General features: G+C 49.9%; 1 protein-coding gene across 1 annotated transcript in view; it reads left to right on the top strand.

The window, feature by feature from the left end:
* The window catches only part of b3glcta (beta 3-glucosyltransferase a), a 258971-nt gene that overhangs the window by 114777 nt on the left and 129534 nt on the right, over positions 1-14660 (top strand). Inside the window, exons 6-7 of the mRNA XM_038818599.1 lie at positions 6164-6272; positions 6714-6850. Coding sequence (XP_038674527.1) covers positions 6164-6272; positions 6714-6850 — 246 coding nt within the window. The remainder of the gene's footprint in view (positions 1-6163; positions 6273-6713; positions 6851-14660) is intronic.

Raw genomic sequence — 14660 nt, 5'->3', positions numbered from 1 at the left:
AGTGCGAAGAGCAGAAAGTTACAAAGGGATGTAGACAGTTTGGGTGAGTGGGCTATACATGGCAAATACAATGTGGCGATGTGTGAAAAATCCACTTTGGTTGAAATTAAGTTATTCACTTTGGTTGAAAAAAAGAAGCCGAATATTTTTTAGATAATGAGAAATTGGGAAATGTTTTATTCACACGCACCTGGATGTCCTCATGCATGAATCATAGAAAGTTAACATGGAGGTATAGCAAACAATTTAAAGGGCAAATGGTATGTTGACCTGAATTTCCATCACCCAGGGTGATAGCGGGAGTTGGAAAATTCGCGGCTCACCCCACCCGCCTGCCTAAGGAGAAAGTGTCCACAAAGGCAGGACCTGCATTGTCGGGTGCGGGTGTGGGTTGGATCTGAGCCGACCAACCCTGGAAAGAGGTAGGAGGAAGCCAAAGGATCCAGCACATCTGGAGGTAGGCTGTTTAAAAGGCCCGCCTCGGTGTTGTGGGATTTGGTTCCAGTTAAACTAAAAACACAGGGCGGGATTCTCCTGTACCCGGCGGGGCGGGGGTTCCCGGCGGGATGGAGTGGCGTGAGTGATTTGCGCCCCGCCGGCTGGTGTCGAAGGCCTTTGGCGCCACGCCAGCCGGGGCCGAAGGGACTCCGCCGGCAGGTGAGAGCGGCTGCTGACATCATCCCCGCGCATGCGCAGGGGGGGTTAACCTACGCGTCAGCCATCGTGGAGGCTGACATGGCCGATGTGTAGGAAAAGAGTGCCCCCACGGCACAGGCCCGCCCGCAGATCGGTGGGCCCCGATCGCGAGCCAGGCCACCGTGGCTGCACCCCCCCCAGGGCCAGAACGCCCCGCACCCCCCCAAGTCCCCAGAGCCCGCACACGCCGCCAGGTCGCGCCGGTAAGGGACCTATTCTGATCTATGCCGGTGGGACTGGCAAAAAATCAGCAGGCCTTCGGCCCATCACGGGTCGGAGAATCGCCAGGGATGCCGCTGCGAGCGGCCGCCGACTGGCATGGCGCAATTCCTGCCCCCGCAGAATCTCCAGTTCCGGAGAATTTGGCGGACAGTGGGGGCGTGATTCAAGCCACCTCCCGGCGATTCTCCGACCCGGCAGGGGGTCGGAGAAACCCGCCCACAATGACTTTCCAGCCCTCACAACTCATATTCCCTCACACATCCAAAATCCATACCAAATCCATGCCACTTCACGCCCCACACCTACCTTCATAACCCCTCAAGCCAACCATGTCAAGCTGTGGCACACCATGACAAATCAGCCGTCATCCTTTGAAGACACTTCTGAAAATAAAAGAGCCCAGGAATGGGGTAACGAATCCAAGAATCGGGACCCACCCACCATTTTTAAAGGGCTCCCGAGTCATCCCAACTCAATGAAATTCCAAATTGGCTTTTGTCACAAAGAGAGCGAAGCATAAAAGTAAAGACATCCTACTGTAACTATACAGGACATTGGTGTGACCACAGTTGGAGTTGTGCAGTTTTGGACTCCTTACTTAAGAGAGAACATGGGCGCAATTCTCTGACCCCCACGCAGGGTGGGAGAATCGAGGGGGTGCCGGGCCATTCCCACCACGCCGCCTCGGCACCCGCACGCGATTCTCCCACCACTCCCAAAACGGCGTGCCGTGTTTCATGACAGGCCGCTCGGAGAATCGCTGCTCGCTGTTTGTAGCAGGCGAGCGGCGATTCTCCAGCCCGGATGGGCCGAGCGGCCTGCCCAATACGACGAGTTCACACCGGCGCCAACAACAACTGATCGCTGCCGGCGTGAACAGCGCGCGAACTCTGCGTGGGCGGCCTGTGGGGGGGGCGGGGAGGATCGAGCACCAGGGGGGCGCTCAGTAGGGGTCTGGCCCGCGTTCGGTGCCCACCAATCGGCGGGTCGGCGTCTCTGAAGGACGCACTCTTTTCCTCCACTGCCCGCAAGATCTTCCTCCATGTTTTGCGGGGCGCCCGCGGGGAACCGGCCCGCGTGTGCGGGTGACATCATTTACGCAGCGCTGGCCTCGTAATTTACGCGGCGTAAATTACACGACGCCGCTCCTAGCCCCCCGGGGTTGGTAGAATATGGGCGAGGAGCGGCCTCCGACGCCGTCGTGAAACTCGACGGAGTTCACAACGGCGAGGTCGCTCCGCGCGACATCGGAGAATTCCGCCCCATATTTGCAACAAAGATTCACTTTATTGGGTAATGGATGAGGGGATTGTCCTGTGAGGGGAGATTGAGTGGACTCAGCCTCTATTCTTTGGAGTTTCGATGAATGAGGTGATCTAATTAAAACATATAAAATACTTAAAAGGCTTTATCGGGTGGGTGATGTTTTCCTTAGCTGGGCATCTGTAACAAGGAGTCACAGACTCAGAATAGGGACAACCATTTAGGACTGAGATGAGGAGAGATATTTTCACTGAGGTTTATGAATTCTATATGTCAGGGAGCTGTGGACGCTCATTAGTTTTACAGGACAGAGGTCAATTGATTTTTGGGTGCTACGGCAATTAAGAGATTTGGAGAAAGTGCAGGAAAGTGGAGTTGAAGTAGAACAGTGCTCTTCAAAGTTGGGGGCGCGACCCGTGGGTGGGTCGCGGGCGGGTGTCGGGAGAGTTGCAGAGCCGTCCTTTGCGGCGCTCCCGATCGCGCAAATCCCTGTGCAGCAGCCGGCTTTTAATAACGGCGGCTGCAAGCGGCCTTTAAAATGGCCGTGAACATGTAAAGAAATTTGGCCGCATTGCACATGCGCGCACGATCATCGGCACGCATGCGCAAAACTATGCGCATGCGCGATGATGATCGGGCATGCATGCGCAGTGCGGCCGCTATTTTTTTAAACGGTCAGAGCTTTTTGTTTCAAGTTCGGAGGGATTTAATTAATTTATTTTATTCATTTAATTTTTTTTTTCATTTATTTTATTAATTTTTTTTTACAAGTTCAGAGGGGGAGTTTATGTGATAAAATTTTACAGGAAAAAAATGCAGAACTTTGGACAGATGGAGACTCCATACTTTCCGACACCGGAAGGCTTCACCTTCATCCAACAGGTTCCATTGGAGGAGCGTGTACGAGGGCCAAAGGGACCCCAAACCATTTCCTCCATTATTATCAGCAGCAAACAAGGTAAGAGAAATGGTGGGTTGCTCAGGTCGGCCGGAGTGGGTCGTGAAGGTCGGCCGGGTTGGGTCCCGAAGGTTGGCCGATTGGTAAAAATGGGACCCCGGAAAGAAAGTTTGAAGAACACTGAAGTAGTAGTAGTGTTGATTGGCAGAGCAGGCTCGATTGGCCAAATGGCTGACTCTCGCTCCTATTTCATATTTTCTTATATTCTCATTGAAATGAGCAGTGGTCTGAGCGGAGTCTTTGGGACTAAATGCCTTCATCACGTGCCACACCACTGCCTGTAGACTTCAGCACTTTTTACTGCGAGACCAAACCGTCAACTGTTTCTACAGACTCAGCAGCAGCCAGTGGAAATCAATTCACAACTGACCAGATAGCAGCTACGTCTGTATTTTGTTTGTTTAAGTAGTGCTGGCGGAGAGTCCTGCCTGCTGAAATAATAATCTTTATTAATGTCACAAGTAGGCTTGCATTAACATTTTAATGATGTGAAAATCCCCTAGTCGCCACACTCCAGCGTCTGTTCGGGTACAAGGAGGGAGAATTCAGAATGTCCAATTCACCTAACAAGCACGTCTTTCGGGACTTGTGGGAGGAACAGGAGCACCCGGAGGAAACCCACACAGACACGGGGAGAATGTACAGACTCGGCACAGACAGTGACCAAAGCCGAGAATCGAACCTGGGTCCCTGGTGCTGTGAAGCAACCATGTTAACCACTGTGCTACCGTACCATGCTATCATGGTCAGCAGTGCAAGGGTAAAATGGAGACTGCAGCATTAGTCGAAAATGGCATAATTGGAGTCAAATCAGTGTTGCCTGCTGATTGACGACACAGTCTGCATGCTTCCAGCACCCACGCAAACAACCTACCCAAAATGTCTTCCTGCATGGGTCACACCAGAATTGTACTTGTGTAACTTTGATGCGAATTTGGACTCGAAGCGGCACCTGTGCTACACAACCACATTTTTCAGCCTGTACCTCCTCGTGACGATTCTTCAATCTGATTGGTTGAGTGGAGTTGCCGTTGCTTGCCAAGTTCACACAGCTTCCCATTAGCGGGCGAAGTGATGTTTGGGCTCTCTGCTCATTGCAACGCACAATGTATATGTGTAACACACAGTGTATATGTGTAACACACAGTGTATATGTGTAACGCACAGTGTATATGTGTAACACACAGTGTATATGTGTAACGCACAGTGTATATGTGTAACACACAGTGTATATGTGTAACGCACAGTGTATATGTGTAACGCACAGTGTATATGTGTAACGCACAGTGTATATGTGTAACGCACAGTGTATATGTGTAACGCACAGTGTATATGTGTAACGCACAGTGTATATGTATAACGCACAGTGTATATGTGTAACACACAGTGTATATGTGTAACGCACAGTGTATATGTGTAACACACGGTGTATATGTGTAACGCACAGTGTATATGTGTAACACACAGTATATATGTGTAACGCACAGTGTATATGTGTAACGCACAGTGTATATGTGTATCGCACAGTGTATATGTGTAACGCACAGTGCATATGTGTAACGCACAGTGTATATGTGTAACGCACAGTGTATATGTGTAACGCACAGTGTATATGTGTAACGCACAGTGTATATGTGTAACGCACAGTGTATATGTGTAACGCACAGTGTATATGTGTAACGCACAGTGTATATGTGTAACACACAGTGTATATGTGTAACGCACAGTGTATATGTGTAACGCACAGTGTATATGTGTAACGCACAGTGTATATGTGTAACGCACAGTGTATATGTGTAACACACAGTGTATATGTGTAACGCACAGTGCATATGTGTAACGCACAGTGTATATGTGTAACACACAGTGTATATGTGTAACACACAGTGTATATGTGTAACGCACAGTGTTATGTGTAACGCACAGTGTATATGTGTTCTGTGGGAAACTAAGTACAATAAATGGTGAAGACCATGGCCGGGATTCTCCGAGCCTGCGCCGGGTCTCAGAATCGGCGGTCACACCGTAAATTTGTGCCACGCTGCTCCGACGCCGGGAAGTGATTCTCCGGAAAATCAGCGGCAGTCTCGCGTGCACGGTCGACGCGGCGCTGGTCGAGGGTCATTTTCAACGGACTCTGAGGTCGACCGGCCGAGTTACGCTGGCGTGGTTCCAAACTGGTACCACCCTCGACTGCGGGTGGGGGGGAAGAGATCAGATTCCAGGGGAGGGGGCCTGCACGACGGCCAGGCCCGCGATCGGGGGCTACCGACCAGCGGGTGGGATCTGTGGGGGGGAGCTACCTCCTGCCGTGCGGGCCCGCTGTGTTGCTCTACCATATTGCGCGGCGCCGGCGCGGAAACGGCCACCATGCGCATGTGCCGGCGTGGAAACGGCCACCACGCGCATGTGCCGGCGTGGAAACGGCCACCACGCGCATGTGCCGGCGTGGAAACGGCCACCACGCGCATGTGCCGGCGTGGAAACGGCCACCACGCGCATGTGCCGGCGTGGAAACGGCCACCACGCGCATGTGCCGGCGTGGAAACGGCCACCAAGCTTCTGCGCCGGCGCGGAAACGGCCACCATGCGTAACCTGCGCCTGCAGTGCAGGGCCGCGTATTGGCGACGGAGCAGCACGCAGCACTCCAGTGACGTGCTGGCCCCCTGTGGTCCACCAAATCGCTGGGCCAAGAGGCCCATGACGCCGGCGTGAAACACTCCGGTGTTTACGCTGGCATCAACACTTGGCCAGCATTTTAGAGAATCCCGGCCCATTTGTCCACTGTGAAAGCAAACGAAACAGGGTCATCCTGTCTTCTAGTCAGAAGTTAGGTGGCCAGTTTATTCTGGGGAGTAAAAGAAAAAGCGCTTTAATAACTGTGTGAAGTGATTTATTGGTCTGGATTCAGCTGAACCAGAGAGCATTGGAACCTAATGAGAGACAAGTCTGATGACTCCTGTAATATAGTTTAAGCAGCAGGTGATCATTCTGATGTTAATGCTGCTTTTACTTCCTGTTAGCCTTTCAACCACTTACGGCAAGAAATCCTGGATTTTCTTTTGTGAAGAACAAACAAGGATACAAGTTCCAAAGCTGTTGGAGGTCATTCATAGATACGACAAAACAAAGGTATTCAATTCAAAAACACTCAGGGAGTTTAGTAATTACTATTGCCGTTGCAAAATATTTTTTAAGTTAACACGTGATGTCAGAAACTTAATCCACGTTTATCACCCAACTCGCTTGTCTAATGTGCTTGTTTTGGGAAAATCACATAAATGATTTCGACATATTTAATCTCACCATAATTATAATTTCAGACAATGTTCAGTTGATGTAGTTTGGTCTTGCTTTTGTTTAATTAACCGTTTCACTTCAAAGCTGTCTGATAGAATAAGAATAGAATAAATATAAAACTGTCAAATGCAGTCTCTTCTAATTAACCTCTAACTGACCAATAATCCATTTTTTCAGACAAGTGTTTTATTCAGGCGGTCAAATATATTTAAATCAGACACTGGAACAATATATTCCTTTGATTTTAAACTATATGTAATATATTTGTTACAGGAATGGTTTTTAGGAAAGGCACTGTATGATGAACAATCTACGATTATTCACCATTACGCTTTTGCTGAGGATCCAGTGGTTTTTAAATATCCAGATTTTGCTGCTGGCTGGGCTTTGAGTATTCCACTTGTTAACAGGTAGGTGACACGGTCAATTTTAATTAACATGTGGTGATACAGTAGAGAATACACCTTTGCAGTAAATTGTGACGACTCAATTCTGCAGTTCCAATTCACTCACCACACCCAGTGCTGCGCCAGGCAGACTTACTTCTGTTTCCATAGCTGTCGCCTGGTGCTTATAGCTTGAGAGGTGCCACTCCAAATCAAGCATGGCTGACCATGAGTCTCTCCCCCTCTTGCCATCAGTCATTGGTGTGTTTGGCCATCAAATCCTGGGCATGAGGCTCGAACTTGGGGCTTCTGGCTCAGAGGCAGAAACGCCACCCACTGTGTCACAAGACCTCCCTCCAATTCTGCAACAGTAGCATTATATTGGAAATGTAATCACAGCAAGATTAAAATTAACTTATAGAAAGCACCTAGCACTGAATAAGCAAATGGCTGCTGTTTTAGGTAGGTGAAGAAGAGGCGGCCCAAGACCATAGAATAGAATCATAGAATCCCTACAGTGCAGAAGGAGGCCATTTGGCCCATCAAGTCTGAACAGACCCTTCAAATGAGCACTCTACCATGTCTACTCCCCCGTTCACCCTGCCCTGTCTCTGTGACCCCATAACCTAACCTGCACATTCCTGGACACTATGGGGGAATTTAGCATGGCCAATCCACCTAACCTGCACATGTTTGGACTGTGGGAGGAAATTTGAGCACCCAAATGAAACCCACGCAGTCATGGGGAGAACGTACATGCTCCACACTAACAGTGACCCAAGGCTGGAATTGAATCTGGGTCCCTGGTGCTGTGAGGCAGCAGTGCTAACCACTGTGCCACCATGCGCGGAAGATGCGAACGGGTAACCCCATTGAAAGGGGCAGGACTGGAAGAGGCTGCCCCGCCGCCGTAAAAATGGAAATCCAGCACTATTCTCGCTCAGGCCTATCCTCCTTATCCTCTATTATTCTGAGGTTTTTCAAGAATTGAATAACGCTCTTGCCAGTTCATTTCAATGAATTTAAATTTTGCCACATAATTGTGTGCCAAAATTGTGAATGTACTCATATGTTCTGATGCAATTTGTCAATCACCTTCCTAATATTTGTTGCCATCATGTTAATAATTTTAAAATCCTTCAGTATGATTAATCAAAGATTGCATTACATTTCCTCACCCCCGTTTCTTTTAAAAGTGGCATGTTTCTGCTGAAACTCAAAATGGATGTTTCAAACATTTTAAGGGCACGATTCTCCCAAAACGGGAGAAATCGTAAAGCTGGCGTCAAACCCGCTGGCGTCAAAGCGCGCCCCTTCCCGACCGGGAACCGATTCTGGTCCCCGGTCGGGGCTAGCAGCCCGACGCTGTAGGCTCCGGCATGACGGGCTTAACGAATATCGTTAAGCCCGCTTGCCGGAGTTAGCGCCGGCTGACGCGTCATATGACGTCAGCCGCGCATGCGCGGATTGGAAGACTCCAACCCGCGCATGCGCGGATGACGTCATCGCGTATTTGCGCGAAACCCGCGCATGCGCGGGCCGGGTTGCCCCTCAGCCGCCCCGCGAATGGATACTGCGGGGCGGCGGAAGGAGAAAGAGTGCGCGGGCATCGGGCCCGCTGCCCGCGATCGGTGCCCACCGATCGCGGGCCCATGGCACCCTTGGCACGGCCGTGGTACTGCCGTGCCAATCGGTGCCATGGTTATGAAAAGCGAGTTTGTGACGCCGTTTTTACGAACGGCCAGACTAGGTGTGTTTGCCGTTCGTAAAAACGGCGTAAAGGGCTGGGACTTCGGCCCATCGAACAGCTGTGAATCGCTGCCGGCCGTAAAAATACGGCGGCAGCGATTCGGGTCGGGAGTTGGGTGGGGGAGAATAGCGGGAGGGCGGGAAAAATGTCGGGAAGGCCCTCCCGCTATTCTCCGACCCGTCGTGGGGGTCGGAGAATTTCGCCCTTTGGATTTCAACACCACTTATACAAAAGCACAATGTGGATTAGCATTAACTTCAGTGGCTGTAGTATCTTATCAGGTGAATTTATTACAGCATTTTGGTGTATTTGTGAAAGTTTAAATAGTTTACTTTGGATTTGGCATCAGTGTGGTAATTTGACAAGTCTTTTATACAGGTTCCTGACAAACTCAATACATAGTTTTTTAAGGCCATCTTGTAAGCCTCAATTAACTGTGTTAATCAAAGCTGCCATCGTATTACAATAACATGAAACATCTTTTTAATTGTGTCAGATTTTAAAATAAAATTTCAGGTCAATCATCTCAGCTCCAGGACATCACCTCAGCAGTTCCTCAGGGTAGTGTCCTATGCCCAACCATCTTCAGCTGCTTCATCAATGACCTGCCTTCCATCATGAGGTCAGAAGTGGGGATGTTTGCGGATGACTGCACAATGTTCAGTTACATTCGCAACTCCTCAGATAATGAAGCAATCTTTTTCCAAATGCAGCAAGACCTGGACAATATCCAGGCTTGGGCTGACAAGTGGCAAGTTACATTTGCACCACGCAAGTGCTAAGCAATGGCCATCTCCTGCAAGAAACGATCTAACCATTGCACCTTGACATTCAATGGCATTACCATCACTGAATTCCCCACAATCAACATCCTGGGGGCTACCAGGGCAGGTCAAAGGCTAGGAATCCTACGGTGAGTAACTCACCCCCTGACCCCCCAAAGCCTGTCCACCATCTACAAGGCACAAGTCAGGAGTGTAATGGAATGCTCTCCACTTGCCTGGATGAGTGCAGCTGCAACAACACTCAATAAGCTCGACACTATGCAGGACAAAGCAGCCCACTTGATTGCCCCCCCTTCCACATACATTCAAACCCTCCACCATCGCCGAACAGAAAATGCTGTAAAGACTCAGCAGGTCTGGCAGTATCTGCGGAGAAAGAGTTAATATTTCAACTCCGTATGGCTCTTCCTCAGAGCTCCCTTACAATAAATGTCCCTTACGAGCTGGACAGGAGCCAGGAATCCTATAGAGAATAACTCACCTCCTGACTCCCGAAGCCTGTCTACCAGTTGCAAGGCACAAGTCAGGAATATGATGGAAATCTTTCCACTTGCCTGAATCAGTGCAGCATCACCAACAGTCATGAAGCTCAACACCACCCAGGACAAAACAGCCATCTTGATTGTCACTCCATCCACTAACATTCATGCCCTTTACCATCAATGCACAGTGTGTACCATCTACAAGATGCACTGCAGTACACATCAAGATTCCTTAGACACTGGGCTCGATGCTCCGATCCTGAGTTAAGTGCAGACGCCAATGGAGAATCTGTGGAGTTTCATATCAGAATAATTAGCGCCACACTTGCACCGATTCCGCTACCGGTGAGGGGCTAGCATCGGTACCACTTGGAACACAAAGAAAACCCATGAAAAGCGGCGTGGGAATCGCCGGCCCATGGTGGACACGCGCAGGGCTGACAAGCTGAGCCGCGCTTAAACTATACACCCCCCCCCCCGTACACACACACACACATATACACACACACACACACACTGATCACGGCTAAAAAGATGGGACAGGTTGCGATGGAGCGCCCATAAAGCTGAAGGGTTGGCTGAGGCCAGAGGGCATCCGGGGTCACCTATACAACCCAGGGCACCAGGTTTATAGCGGGCTGTCAGCGGCATGTGCAACCACATAGCTGCCTTGCTGGCTGTGGTAATGGTGTTGTGTGCCCGTCCACCCTGACCCCACAGCCCACCTCCTGGCCACCTCCCACTCCCCATGGCCCTGACAGAAGTCCCCCGGCGAGCGGCACGGCTGTCGGGGAAGGATGGCGGTGCTGGGCATAGTCCGTACACGCTGGGAGATTTCTCTCTCTCTCAGAAGCCACCATGCTAGGTTCACGATTTGTGAGAGCACATGTAGACCGTGCCATCGGGAACTCGGCCCATCGGAGGCAGAGCATCCCGATTCGGCGTCAAACCGGCAGCTGACGCAATTTGGGGACCAGGAGCTATTCTTCGCCCGTTCGCATGCCCAGATTTCGGCATTGGCGAATGGAGAATCCTGCCCAGCATCTTCCAAACCCATGACCACTACCATCTAGAAGGGCAAGAGCAACAGATACCTGGGAACCCCACCACCTTGATGTTCCTCTCCAAGTCACACACCACCTTGACTTGGAAATATATCGCCGTTCCTTCACTGTCCCCAACAGCACAATGGGTGTACCTACACCTCTGGGACTGCAGTGGCTCAATAAGGCAACTCACCACTACCTTCTGTGGGTCAACTAGGGATGAGCAATAAATGGCGGCCTAACCAGTGACGCCCACATCCTGTAAATTAATTTTTAAATGTATATCTCATTTGGTGTGATAACATGGAGGAGGTGGTAGGCGGAGTTTGGTGCCAGTGTTGAAAGTGATACCAGGCAAGTCAACAAATCTGGTATTATAAATTGGATCCCTCAATACCTGACTCTTTGGATACAGGTTTGCAACAGGGCCACTCTATATTTTGTGATTTAGGGCACGTAATACATTTTTTTAAAACATAAATTTAGAGTACCCAATTTTTTTTCCAATCAAGGGGCAGTGCCAATCTGGCATCAAGTTGGCACTGCCAGGGTGCCAGGCTGGAACTTCCAGGATAACAGATGACATCAGCAGCACCAGAGTACCGCCCTGCATAGAGGGCATGCACCTGGGGGCCTCCAATCTCCTGGGATATCCCCACGAGTGCCATTTTGTCTCGATCCCATTTGTGGAGACCAGTTTTTTTTCCCAAAAAATATACTTTATTCATAAAATCTCGAATAAACATTACAGAACATTTCGAATTGTCTTGACCGTACATTCCCATCAAAGTTACACATTCACTTGTCTTCCATTCAATTGGTATGACATTACACACATATCCCTCATTACGTTATAGAACATAGAACGATACAGCGCAGTACAGGCCCTTCGGCCCTCAATGTTGCACCGACATGGAAAAAATCTAAAAGCCATCTAACCTACACTATGCCCTTATCATCCATATGCTTATCCAATAAATTTTTAAATGCCCTCAATGTTGGCGAGTTCACTACTGTTGCAGGTAGGGCATTCCACGGCCTCACCACTCTTTGCGTAAAAAACCCACCTCTGACCTCTGTCCTATATCTATTACCCCTCAATTTAAGGCTATGTCCCCTCGTGCTAGCCACCTCCATCCGCGGGAGAAGGCTCTCGCTGTCCACCCTATCTAACCCTCTGATCATTTTGTATGCCTCTATTAAGTCACCTCTTAACCTTCTTCTCTAACGAAAACAACCTCAAGTCCATCAGCCTTTCCTCATAAGATTTTCCCTCCATACCAGGCAACATCCTGGTAAATCTCCAATGCACCCGTTCCAAAGCTTCCACGTCCTTCCTATAATGAGGCGACCAGAACTGTACGCAATACTCCAAATGCGGCTGTACTAGAGTTTTGTACAACTGCAACATGACCTCATGGCTCCGGAACTCAATCCCTCTACCAATAAAGGCCAACACACCATAGGCCTTCTTCACAACCCTATCAACCTGGGTGGCAACTTTCAGGGATCTATGTACATGGACACCGAGATCCCTCTGCTCATCCACACTACCAAGAATTTTACCATTAGCCAAATATTCCACATTCCTGTTATTCTTTCCAAAGTGAATCACCTCACACTTCTCCACATTAAACTCCATTTGCCACCTCTCAGCCCATCTCTGCAGCTTATCTATGTCCCTCTGTAACCTGCAACATCCTTCCGCACAGTCTACTCTAGACTTTAGTGTCGTCTGCAAATTTACTCACCCATCCTTCTGCGCCCTCCTCTAGGTCATTTATAAAATGACAAACAGCAACGGCCCCAGAACAGATCCTTGTGGTACGCCACTCGTAACTGAACTCCATTCTGAACATTTCCCATCAACTACCACTCTCTGTCTTCTTTCAACTAGCCAATTTCTGATCCACATCTCTAAATCACCCTCAATCCCCAGCCTCCGTATTTTCTGCAATAGCCGACCGTGGGGAACCTTATCAAACGCTTTACTGAAATCCATATACACCACATCAACTGCTCTACCCTCGTCTACCTGTTCAATCACCTTCTCAAAGAACTCGATAAGGTTTGTGAGGCATGACTTACCCTTCACAAAACCATGCTGACTGTCCCTAATCATATTATTCCTATCTAGATGATTATAAATCGTATCTTTTATAATCCTCTCCAAGACTTTACCCACCACAGACGTTAGGCTCACCGGCCTATAGTTACCGGGGTTATCTCTACTCTCCTTCTTGAACAAAGGGACCACATTTGCTATCCTCCAATCCTCTGGCACTATTCCTGTAGCCAATGATGACCTAAAAATCAAAGCCAAAGGCTCAGCAATCTCTTCCCTGGCTTCCCAGAGAATCCTAGGATAAATCCCATCCGGCCCCGGGGACTTATCTATTTTCACCTTGTCCAGAATTGCCAACACTTCTTCCCTACGCACCTCAATGCCATCTATTCTAATAGCCTGGGTCTCAGCATTCTCCTCCACAATATTATCTTTTTCTTGAGTGAATACTGACGAAAAGTATTCATTTAGTATCTCGCTTATTTCCTCAGCCTCCACACACAACTTCCCACCACTGTCCTTGACTGGCCCTACTCTTACCCTAGTCATTCTTTTATTCCTGACATACCTATAGAAAGCTTTTGGGTTTCCTTGATCCTACCTGCCAAAGACTTCTCATGTCCCCTCCTTGCTCGTCTCAGCTCTCTCTTTAGATCTTTCCTCGCTTCCTTGTAACTATCAAGCGCCCCAACTGAAACTTCACGCCTCATCTTCACATAGGCCTCCTTCTTCCTCTTAACAAGAGATTCCACTTCTTTGGTAAACCACGGTTCCCTCGCTCGACCCCTTCCTCCCTGCCTGACTGGTACGTACTTATCAAGAACATGCAATAGCTGTTCCTTGAACAAGCTCCACATATCCAGTGTGCCCAACCCTTGCAGCCTACTTCTCCAACCAACACATCCTAAGTCATGTCTAATGGCATCATAATTGCCCTTCCCCCAGCTATAACTCTTGCCCTGCGGGGTATACTTATCCCTTTCCATCACTAACGTAAAGGTCACCGAATTGTGGTCACTGTTTCCAAAGTGCTCACCTACCTCCAGATCCAGGGCCGGCTCAAGGCACCGGCAACTCGGGCAGTCGCCCGGGGCGCCATGTGCTAGGGGGCGCCAGAGACTCGGGTCCCGCGCATGCGCAGTTGGGCCGGTGCCAACCAGCGCATGCGCGGTGGCCGCCCTCCCCCAGGGCGGCCCCCCCCGGTCCGCCCCCTCGGTCCGACCCCCGCTCGGTCCGCTCCCCCCTTCTCGGGTCCGCCCCCCCCTTCTCGGGTCCGCCCCCCCCTTCTCGGGTCCGCCCCCCCTTCTCGGGTCCGCGCCCCCCCATGGGTCTGCCCGCCCCGCCTCCTCGCCCCCCCCGGCCCCGCCCTCGGCCCCCCCCCCCCAGGGCGCCGAAGTTGAGCTTGCCCGGGGCGCCAGCAACCCTAGGGCCGGCGCTGTCCAGATCTAACACCTGGCCTGGTTCATTACCCAAAACCAAATCCAATGTGGCCTCGCCTCTTGTTGGCCTGTCAACATATTGTGTCAGGAAACCCTCCTGCACACATTGTACAAAGAATGACCCATCTAATGTACTCGAACTATATCTTTTCCAGTCAATATTTGGAAAGTTAAAGTCTCCCATAACAACTACCCTGTTACTTTCGCTCTTTTCCAGAATCATCTTCGCCATCCTTTCCTCTACATCCCTAGAACTATTAGGTGGCC

Source organism: Scyliorhinus canicula, chromosome 14 (assembly GCF_902713615.1).
Source record: "Scyliorhinus canicula chromosome 14, sScyCan1.1, whole genome shotgun sequence".
Taxonomy (NCBI): domain Eukaryota; kingdom Metazoa; phylum Chordata; class Chondrichthyes; order Carcharhiniformes; family Scyliorhinidae; genus Scyliorhinus; species Scyliorhinus canicula.
The sequence above is the reverse complement of the archived record's forward strand: the minus strand, read 5'-3'. Positions and strand labels throughout refer to the sequence as shown.